The sequence below is a fragment of the Erithacus rubecula genome, assembly GCF_903797595.1.
Source record: "Erithacus rubecula genome assembly, chromosome: 8".
NCBI lineage: Eukaryota > Metazoa > Chordata > Aves > Passeriformes > Muscicapidae > Erithacus > Erithacus rubecula.
Window position 1 is genome coordinate 10,055,110 of NC_136659.1, and position 10,793 is coordinate 10,065,902.

At 44.6% G+C, this 10,793-nt stretch overlaps 1 protein-coding gene across 1 annotated transcript; it reads right to left on the reverse strand.

Annotated features, from left to right (window-relative positions):
* Positions 1 to 832: 832 nt before the first annotated feature.
* Positions 833 to 10,659, reverse strand: HSPD1 (heat shock protein family D (Hsp60) member 1). Its single transcript, XM_079311434.1, has 12 exons — positions 10,522 to 10,659; positions 9,555 to 9,730; positions 6,566 to 6,818; positions 5,992 to 6,074; positions 5,302 to 5,397; positions 4,907 to 5,000; positions 4,344 to 4,512; positions 3,990 to 4,089; positions 2,915 to 3,160; positions 2,547 to 2,721; positions 1,761 to 1,939; positions 833 to 1,673 (listed from the first exon to the last, which is right to left on the reverse strand). The coding sequence occupies exons 2-12, from the start codon at positions 9,726 to 9,728 to the stop codon at positions 1,521 to 1,523; spliced, it is 1,722 nt and encodes a 573-aa protein (XP_079167560.1). The 5' UTR covers positions 9,729 to 9,730; positions 10,522 to 10,659; the 3' UTR covers positions 833 to 1,520.
* Positions 10,660 to 10,793: the final 134 nt, after the last annotated feature.

Consider the following 10,793-nt stretch of genomic DNA (forward strand, 5'->3'; position numbering starts at 1 on the left):
CCTTCATTCTTCAAGGGTTTTCAATACCATACTCCCACTGTGACAATGCCATCTTGATTAAACACATGTTGAGTACTTCTATTCCCAAAATACTCTTTGCCAGTCTCTGAAGAAACCAAGTGAATAGCGTTGAACAGATTCTAAATCCTTACTTTATACTGCCTTACATTACCAAATTTCCTTACTGAAATTAGGTGAAGCTTCAGGTGCTGAAGCTGGTCCTTTCTCTGCAGCATATGTAATCCATATGGTTACTAGAGAACTGCATATTAAATAACATAGGAAAGTATGTTTCAAAATAAAGACAGCCCTGAAACAGTTTCAGACCATTTTACTTAAAAATTAGACTGTCACATATCCCATCTGTGGAAGGATAGTTCTTATTAAGGACAGGAAGTTGGGGAAAGCAACAGTTGGATTAAGGTCATTTGTACAGAACTGAAGTTTAACATAATTTTGATTGTTGAGGCAATCAAAAGATAAACATACACAAGTTTGAGCACACCATTGTTCTGCATGCTGGAAAGTAGAAAAGACTCTACAATATTAGCAGTGGTGTCAGATCAAAGAACACAGAAAGGGGCAAAACAACATTTCTAGTACAAAATAACTAAACCCTTACCCCTGATCAGAAAGAAGGTTAAGAATGGAAGGCTCATGGTGAGGAGGTAACCAGGTACTACAACTGAGCAAAGGAACCTTTCTTAGCAAAGACTTACCTGTGTGATGCCCTCAGGGCACTTCCCATCCCCTGGGACTGTCAAAGGTACACTGGGCCTGTTCCAACATGTGAGACAACCAGATAAGGCAAAATAAAGTCAGTGCACGTGCCTTGTTTTCAGAGCATTGTTTAATATTTCAAAGAACTGTAGTGCAGTTCAACTTAGGTATTTCTTACCAAAATTAAAGCACTTGCATTTCTGAGAAACATTCTAGACAAAGGAATGTTTCTGGAAGTGAAATGCCCTGTCATTTTTTCAAGCATAAATGTCAATTTCTAAATTTTAGAAGCAGCAGCAGGCTGTCCAGGCTCTCCCATAACTATGGCTTTGTGTGCAGATGAAGAAGGTGATACATTTTGTAACTTTTGAGCAGTTTATTACATAAAGGTAACATAACTATTTGCCTACTTTGTACACAATTGTCTAGTCTCACGCACAGTGGCTTCCAAGTTCTTCTGAGTACTGGTAAGCACCAAGAAATTCTGAAATAGAATATCAAGTGCCTTAATTAAATTCAAATCAGGACCTTGGTAGATGGATCTTGCACCCAGTTATCAGGAATGTACAAATGTCTTTATTCAAAAAATACAAAATAAATTATCTGTAGGCATGGACAATGACTGTAAACAATTACACGTGTGTTAAATGAAATCCGGTAACTGATGGTTACAGTGATTCTTTTCAACACCAGCCTCACTTCAGTCACTATCCATCCTCTCACACTGATAGCTCAAGTTTTTGAAGTCAGAACTGTCAGTCTTCAACAGCACAGCTCATGATGCATCCCTACCCCAGGAATTAGAACATGCCACCTCCCATTCCTCCACCCATCCCACCCATTCCTCCCATTGCCGGCTCCTTTTCTTCTTTAGGAACTTCAGTCACCACTGCTTCTGCTGTTGATAGGAGAGATGCAACACCTGCGGCGTCCATCAGAGCAGTTCTCACAACCTAAAAATAGGCAAGAAACAACTTAAAACCTGCTGACCATCGCAGGAAGTGGGAGCAAGCAGCTGAGAATTAAGATCTTTAGGTTACCTTTGTTGGGTCTATGATTCCTTTTTCTACCATATTTACAAAGTCCCCAAGCATTGCATCATAGCCAACTTCTGATGGGCTCTGCAGGATTTTTTCAACTATCAATGATCCTTCGACACCAGCATTCTTTGCAATAGTCATTGCTGGGATTCGCAGTGTTCTCTTGATTATTTCAATGCCTGCAAGAAACAGGATAGTTGGAGCTCCAGATATCAACACCACTCCCACTGCCAAGGAATGCCTTTGTGCTAGAGATCAATACAAAGAGAAAACCCTCCAAGCAAGAACATAAGCTATTTTTATAATGATGTTCTAGGAGGAAAGGTTCTCTGCTACTTGACACTTGCTAACAATGAAATCTCTGCAGGATATTCATGCACATTTTAGTTTTACTTTACAAAAAGTAGTAACGAGTTGCATTACTCTTTATACTTATGTGTAATGTGACAAAGCTTTTTTCCCCCCTTGATTTGCCACACAGTCTCTTTAACATTATTAGATTTTGTCTGTCTGCAAAGACTTTAACAGCCAGCTCCCAACTCTGAACATTTGGCACTCCATGATGGGAAACTGCTGCTTTACTGCTGCTGGGTCTTACACAGTCCAGTCAGCAATGCAGTGAAAAAGCCCCTTCCCACTCAAAAGCAGAGACCACCACACCAAAGAAATGTGATGTTCCTAAAATCAAGTATCTAAAAACTCATTGAAAACCACCTGATAAAGCCTCAGGACAAGAGAAAGCCTGCTTGTACCACTTCTCCCCACATCTTCAAGTCCTCTGCTTACCAATTTTCTGATCCTCGTTGGCTGGAGTCAAGGCATCCAAGGCCGGGATGCAGCGCAGCAGCGCGCAGCCCCCGCCCGGGACGATGCCCTCCTCCACGGCCGCGCGCGTGGCGTTCAGGGCGTCGGTGACCCTGTCCTTCTTCTCGTTCACCTCGACATCGCTCGTGCCGCCCACCTGCGAGCAGCAAGCCACACGTCAAGGGCTGTGCAAGAGCCCCGCTGGGACAGCACTGCTGCCACCAAATTCTGTAGCCAATGCCTAAAAGTGCCACAAAGCCAACCCACCCTCTCCCATACTGGCAATCTTCTTCTGTATCTCAGCACTCAAGAAGCCTAAGCTTTAGTTCATTTCATCAAGTTCTTAATACCTTCAATACTGCTACTCCATCAGAGAGTTTGGCCAACCGCTCATTCAGTTTCTCTTTTTCATATTCACTGGTGGTAACCTCTAGCTGTTCGATTATTTCTTGAATGCGTTTTTCAATCTGAGCCTTTTCACCCTTCCCCTTAAGCAGCATGGTGTCATCTTTTGTCACAATGACCTCTCCAACTTTACCAAAGTCATGAGGCTGAATATCTTCGACATTTAGGTTCAAACCCTCTTCTCCAAACACCTGAAAGACATTATGTGAAAATCTGGAATTCACAGGTTCCCCACGCATCAGGTTTTTTTTAATATACAGGTACATGAACACATACAGCAGGCTAACAGTGCAAAGTAACCACATTACTGCAGTTCCAGAGCCTCTTCCTGACATCCAAACTAAACCTCCCTAACACAGTTTCATGGTGTTTCCTTGGGTCCTGTCACTGCTCATCTCCTTGTATGCTGAGAAGTTACAGATATTGATATGTCACTGACTTCAGAACAATTTGCTGGTTTGTTACTTCGTGCTGCCATTACCTTAAACAACAAGTTCTATTTCAGCAGCCTCCTTTGGGTGTCCCAATATCATGCTATGATTTTAAAGTGAATATTAAAAAAAGGGCAGCTAAAGGGATATTAATCAATGTGTCAACTATATGCAAAGTTTAATAGTAAGAAAATTAATTCAGTCCATTCCAAACATTTTAAATTATTGTATTTGTGACATCCCAGTCCGGGCAATTGTGAAACAATTGGTTTTATAAAGGCCAACAACTGCCTTGGAGTTCCTCCTTCCCCTTAAAAACCTAAATCCTGCAAGGAAATCTCATGTGACTTAAGTCAGTTACAAGAATGTATCACTTATGGTTGGCCAGGACTGTATTACACAGCAACTATCAGTGTCTACATTTTGAAAAAACAGGAAGATTCCAACATCAGTTACTGATACATCTTTGAAAGAACAAAACAGCTTGCAACCCAGCAAATACAAGCCAAGGACCTAAAAATGCAGTGTTTTCCCCCTTAAAAAACATTAACATTCCTTGGACCAAAAAGTTATTTAAAACATTACTTACAGCACCACCAGTAGCAATTGCCATGTCCTTAAGTTGGTTTTTCCTATTGTCACCAAAACCTGGTGCTTTCACAGCAACAACCTGAAGGCCAACCTTCAGTCTAAACAGAAAAATTCAGAGAATGAGTCTAATTTACTAAGCCAAATTATTTCAGTGCAGCTCTAACAGTCAAGCAAACAAAGAGACCATCATGAACTGAGGTGGCTTTTCTCAAGAAGGTAGTTAGGACACAACTGAAGTTCTGTCTGAGGTGATACAAAGCATGATGATGTTAGAAGCTGCTGTTTCTTTGGCACAGGTAAGAAAACAGATATATTACACCATAGGAAAAAAAAAATGGATTTTAAGCCTCACCTGTTCAATACTAGTGTGCTGAGGGCTTCCCCATCAACATCTTCAGCAATGATGACCAAAGGTTTGCGGTTGGCATTGGCAATTTCAAGAGCTGGAACTATGGACTGTACACTAGAAATTTTCTTTTCACTAATTAAAACGTAAGCGTCCTGGAATTCACATTTCTGCCCTGCAGAAACAACACACATTATCTGAAAAATTCCATTGCAAAAACATACCAAACCTTCTTTTAACTTAAGCACCTACTTTGGAGCAACAGTAGCACTTTCCAACTGCATTACAAAAAGTGACAACTTGTTTTTTCCAAGACTCTACTCTCAATTCTACATTGTTCTGCTGTGTTGCAAAGCCAGGCTGATGTTCACAGGAACACTTTGCAGGGAAGAAAAAAAACCAACCCAAAACTCTAAGGTTTTACCAAGTTCAAGTTTTCTGATGGGGAAGGACCCTCTGCTCTGTTTGCTGTGCTGCAATGCACAAGGGATTGCAAAGCATTTAATGGGTGCCATTAGTTCTGACACAAGCCACTCTAAGGTGTTTGACATGGCTTATTGTTAACTCACCTTTAGTTGTGTTAATAAAATATGGAGAGATGTAGCCTCTGTCAAATTTCATACCCTCAATGATTTCCAGTTCATCATTTAGAGTTTTTCCATCCTGTTTAGATGCGAGAAAGTCTGCATTAAAATCTCTATCTGCTACCAAAAGCAGAAATACAGTTTTAGCATATTGCACACAACAGATTGAAAGGCTCTGGATCCCACATCAGTTTCATGTGCTTCTCTCCAAATCAGAAGGAATGTAAGAGGGAACAGATCCAACTCTGATCTAAAGGAGCTGGGGAAGAATTATGGTGGGAATTATGGAATACGAGCTGCAGCAGCAGCATCACATGTGTCAAAAGCCAGCACTAACAGGAGACAGTCACTTGTCACTTTGTATGTTGGCCCATTCTTACCTTGACAGTGATCACACCCTTTCGTCCAACTTTCTTCATTGCATCAGAGATTATATTGCCAATTTCCTGATCTCCATTTGCTGATATTGTGGCAACCTGAAAGAGTAAGACATTAAATCTCATTTCCCAATGCAATATTGTCTCACAATAATAATAATAATAAAAAAAATCAGAATAACCATTTGCAATGTTCACATTTCTGACAAAGCAGGGCAGCTGACTGCAGCACACTGACAGCAGAAACTCTGTTAGAAGGGCTCATGCTCCTAAGCAACTGCAGCACAGAGCCAGATTCTCTGCACTGGGCTCACACTCAGGTCATCTCCAGGCACAGGGATAAATAACCCAGGACCACCAGCACACCTGAACCTGATCTCACACAGCAGATCTATCACACCCACAGTACTCTGTCATCTCTTCCATTCTCAACAGAGCTTTGCTCCCAGAAATTCTTCCCAAGTACACATATTTATGTTTTAAGACCACACTTTGGAATGAAACCCAAGATGAAAGAATCTGCCCACTTCTGAAGTAGTTTCTAGCAGTGCAATGAAAGACTACTTCTGATAAAGAAAAGTACCCAGTGTCAGATGCACACAATGTAACTTCATTAAAGCTGACCTCACAAAACCTTTCCTGAGAAACAGCTGCCTAAACTTGGGATGCATTTTATTGTGTGTTTTTTCTTACCTGTGCAATTTCTTCTGGAGTTGTAACAGGTTTCGACAACTTCTTCAGCTCACCTATGATGGCATCCACTGCCAGCATCACCCCTGAAGATGAACAGAGCACTTCTGAGCAAACAAAACAAGGTAAACAGCACAGAAAACACAAGCAAAGCACCAACCCACCACAAGGAACAGGTCTCCTTTCACACAAAAGTCCACACTGCAAAAATGCATTGTTTGCATGTTCAAAACCAGATAGCTCTTGTTCCATACTGTCATTTGTATGAGTAGTAATAGCTGCTTTGAAATTGGTATCAAAATTTGCCACAGATTTGTTTACATGGCTGTTGTATTAATTAAATGCAGAAATGGCTTTAACTGGAGTTCAATTTCAACAAGTTGACTGCAAGTAAAGTAGTACAATGAGAAAAATTAATGATTGTTCAGAGTCCACAGTATAAGAAAAAATGATGTTTTCTGAACATCTCTTCACATAACCCTTTATGATGGCTCTTCAAACAGAAAAAAATTGAATTTAGGATATGAAAAATAAAAGACAGTGATCAAATAGTAAAAGCAACAGGAAAAAAAGTTACCCCTCCTGATCTCTACTGGATTGGCTCCTTTGCTGATCTTCTCAAAGCCCTCCTTGGCAATAGCACGTGCCAGGACTGTTGCAGTAGTGGTACCATCTCCTGCTTCTTCGTTGGTATTGTTGGCAACATCTTGAACTAACTTGGCTCCAATGTTTTTGTATTTGTCTTTCAAGTCAATTGCCTTTGCTACTGTCACACCATCTTTTGTCACTTTGGGACTTCCCCAGCTTTGTTCAATAATAACTGTTCTTCCCTAGGGGGACAAACAAATTTTAAATCCAAGCCAACTCACAGCATGTGGCTCTCCAAAGCTCAACTGAAACTTTTGAACAGCCACAGCTGAACACCTTACACAGGGCATTCAGCTGGGACTTCTCAGGCACACACTTCAGTACCAAAGCTCTCCAAAACCAGATAAATGGCTCAAAGGCTTTATGCTTTCACAGAGGGAGGCTCCATTCTTCAGCCATGATGCTTAATACCACAGTCTACAATAAAGTAAGACTGACCTTACAGAGAAAAATTAAGTTATTTCCTCTAATGCTAATATTATCCCCAAAATTAAAATATACCAATTCAAAGAACCTATTTCCAGAATTTTCATCAGATCACAATAAACATCAATTGTGATTGGAAAGCAAGTAATACAAAGCTCAATTTATTGCATGTGCTGGAAGGGGGAAAAAAGCTTGCAAAGACTTGCAAACCTGATTACTGATTAACAGAGCTGAGAATACTTCAAGTAATTTCTCAAATAGTGCAAGTTACCAAGTTTTTCTCATCTTAGCTCGCACTTGGATCCATCTGAGAAACTGCACTATTCTATCCAACAGACACAGCTAATGTGGGAACCTGTGAACCATACAGGGACCACAAGGCAAATGCACCTGCACAAGGGCATTGCTTGCTCACAGATTAATTCAACAGCCAACAGCTGCCCCAAGCAATCATGTTCCAGTTTGAGCTGGAAGCAGCAGAAACACAAGGAGCCACCTCTGGCCTACTGCTGCCCTCAAACGCCTTCACTATCCTGACAGCTGGAGCTGCTAAAGGAGGGAGGGGAGAGCAACTGCCCCAGCTCAGCACTGTCTCTCCCAGCCAGCCCTGCACAAGTGCCCTCACCTGCTCTGCCAGAGCCCTCCCAGCCCAGGCTGGGGAATCACGTGCCAGGAGAAGCAGGCAAGGATTCCCATGCTGCTGCCCTGTGCCCCTCCCCTGCTCAGAGCCCACCCACATCTGCCTCAGTGCCTGAACCAGCTCTGGCTCCCTGCCAGGGATGAGGCCACACTGCTCCTGAAGCACAACCACTCCAGCAGCTACAGGAAAAGTTCTGCTTCAGTTACTCAGGCTGAACCTGGGCAAGAGCTTATGGAAATTTACCTCTGTGTCCTGGAACAATTATGCCAAAATAATGCGTCCCATATTACTATCTTATTTGTGCTGCACTTCTAAATATAAAAGTGATTCAAGAATAAACAAATTCCTCTCTGGAGGAACATGCTACCAGTACATTTTTCATATAATATCTCCTAGTTTGCTTGATTTCATTTTGTATTTTGACATGGTCTTATTCCAAATGTTTGGTTTGCAGCTCTGAGGAGTACAACAAAACCTACACAAAACTAACTGCATGAAAGGACTCGATCTCAGCAGAAACACACCTGTCTGTGTTCCTGAAGAAGGGAACACACACCATCAGTAACTGCACAAGTGTTTAGAACAGCCCTGCATATTGAGAAGCTGAGCTCCCACACAAACCAGTTCTGTTCCACACGCTGGAGCAGTACCAAAAGATTGTGTGAGACTGCAAACTGGGTTCCTTAAAACGTAATGCCAAAGGAAGTTTCCTCACCAGAGTGATGTTTCTTAACAATGCCAGAAGCAGAATCAGGCACTGCAATACAACCCCTCTTTTTAACAAATAGTTGGAGAATAGCACAACAAAGAAAAATCCCCTAAGGTTACACAAAGTTGCATCAGCAGCTGCCATTTAGCCAGTGGATTAGAACTATGCTTCAGCATTCACAGAGCAGCCTGATCAAAAAAAAAACAAAAAACCCAAGAGTTAAATTAACCAACCAAATTTAAACTTTATTCCTCTATGGAAGTAGCCACAGCTTCCTGACATATTTGTTCCTTAACCTTCATCTGCTCTGTTTAGGGCATTTTTGTCTTTGAATAAAGATGACAGAGCACTAAAAAAGTGCAGGAAATAAATGAGATAATGTTACAGGGGCCAAGCAGCCCTCAGAAGAACTATGAAGCACATGCTCTTGCAGGAACAAATAATTCACATGAGCCCCAAGAAAATCAGTGTCTCTTCCTCAAAAAGAGGAATCTCATTTCAAGCCCTACTGCACATTGCATGACTAGGCAGAATACCATAGCTGGTTCACCAAGAGAACCAAATCTCCCTTACAGGACAGAATATAGGGTAACACAAATGAGTGCCATTTCCTCGAAATTTCACTTAGGCTGGAAAACTCAGTATTACACTTTGAATGTACTTTAAAGCTTGCTAATATTGGAAGGTAAACTAATATAAAATTGTAATTTGTAAAAAACAATTTATGAACAAAATAAACACCATTAAAAAATGCCAACCAAGCCGCCCACATGCTAATTAACCTACCCCATGACACAGACAGTTACATTATCTACTGCACTGTTACAGGTTATCAATTGAGCTGGTAACACATTATGCACATCTCCTTAACCTTCAAACTGTTCAAATGAATATATTGTACCTTTCACAGGAGTCCAAGTAATTTTACTTTGTTACTATTAAAAGCACACACACTACGTCCCACTTTTGCAGACAAATATGAGACTACAGCTGCGTACAGGAGCCTGTCCATGCCCCTACCCCTCTGCATTCCAGCTCTGCAAATCCAACCGTGCAGCTTCACCGAGAGAAACCTACAGCTGTCCTCTGTTACAGTATTTTCAGCTAGATCTGTGCTAACATAAAGGCCAAATCTTTCATTACCTTTGGCCCCATGGTAACAGCTACAGCATCTGCTAAAAGATCTACTCCTTGTAGCATCAGAGCTCTCGCGTCTGCTCCGAACTTCACATCTTTTGCATAGGCTCGTGTTAGATGGGGGGCGAGGGCTCTGGACACTGGTCTTATCTGACGGAGTACTGTAGATAAACGAAGCATGTCTAAAATATAAAAAAAAAAAAGTAGAGAAAAACAAAGGCGTTATGGTTTGCACAGCCACTTTTACAGGAAAAGAGGGAGAACAGACTCAGGAAGTATAGGAGGCACGGTGAATCTTTCATTTTTTAGCTGGCTAAAATCGAGACACATAAGCAGCTGCAACTACGGGGGCTGGCTGGGTATCCCCGATCCTCAGGCCGCGACCCGCGCGGCAGCAGCGCCTCCCTGCGCGGCCTGCAGCAGCTCCGAGCGCCTCCCGCCGAGCTTCCCGCCGAGCGCCGCAGGACACGCCGAGGGCACGGCGAGCGCCCGCGGCTCCATGTGCTCAGCGCGGGGGCCGCGCCCGCCCGCGGCCGCAGCGACGGGGCCGCGACAAGGGGAGCTCGGGTAAGGCTCCCCCACCCCCCTACGCCATCAAGGGCAGAGAGAAGAGAGACAAGGCCGCGGCCGCCACCCCGGGCCCGCCGGAGCTCCCACGCCGGGCAGGGCCCCGCGGCCACATGGCCGCTGCAGCAGGACACGCGCAGCAAGGTCAGCGCCGCCCGCCCCCCGCCGCTGCCGCCCGCCGGGCCCGCCGCGCCACCGCCACCACCCGCAGGAGCCTCTTGGCCCCGCTCCCGCCACCCGCGCCCAACGCCCGCAGCACGGCCGCCCCCCGCTCCCGCCGCTCGGGCCCGGCGGCTCCCGGCGCGCGGCCCCGCGGTAACCGCGGCCACAGGGCCAGGGCAGCCGTGCCCTCCCCAGGCAGGGCAGGGCGGCGCGGGCCCGGCGCCCCGGCCGCGTTCCCGCTCACCTGCGGCAGCGCGGGAGCAGCACCGCGGCTCTGCGGACTCGCGGGCACGTCTGGCGCGGCGGCGGCGGGCGGCGCTCGGCACTCACCGCCTCGGCCCCGCCCCCGAGCTGCCGCCGGCCCATGTGCGGCTCCGGCCGCCCGGCCCCGGAACCAGCATGGCCTCTGTGCCCGCCCATAGCCCGCCTGCCGCGCTGGGCCGCGGGCCCCGACTACGCATGCGCGACAGGCTGCGGTATGAACCATTCATGTTTCGGGGCCCGCAGATTCCAGAA

Coding starts and splice junctions, on each gene's coding strand:
- HSPD1 (XM_079311434.1), bottom strand. CDS start 9,728: ATGCTTCGTTTATCTACAGTACTCCGTCAGATAAGACCAGTGTCCAGA. Junction 5,001..5,301: donor AGGGTGTGATCACTGTCAAG/GTAAGAATGGGC, acceptor GCATCTAAACAG/GATGGAAAAACTCTAAATGA. Junction 1,940..2,546: donor CAACGAGGATCAGAAAATTG/GTAAGCAGAGGA, acceptor TGTTTCTTGCAG/GCATTGAAATAATCAAGAGA.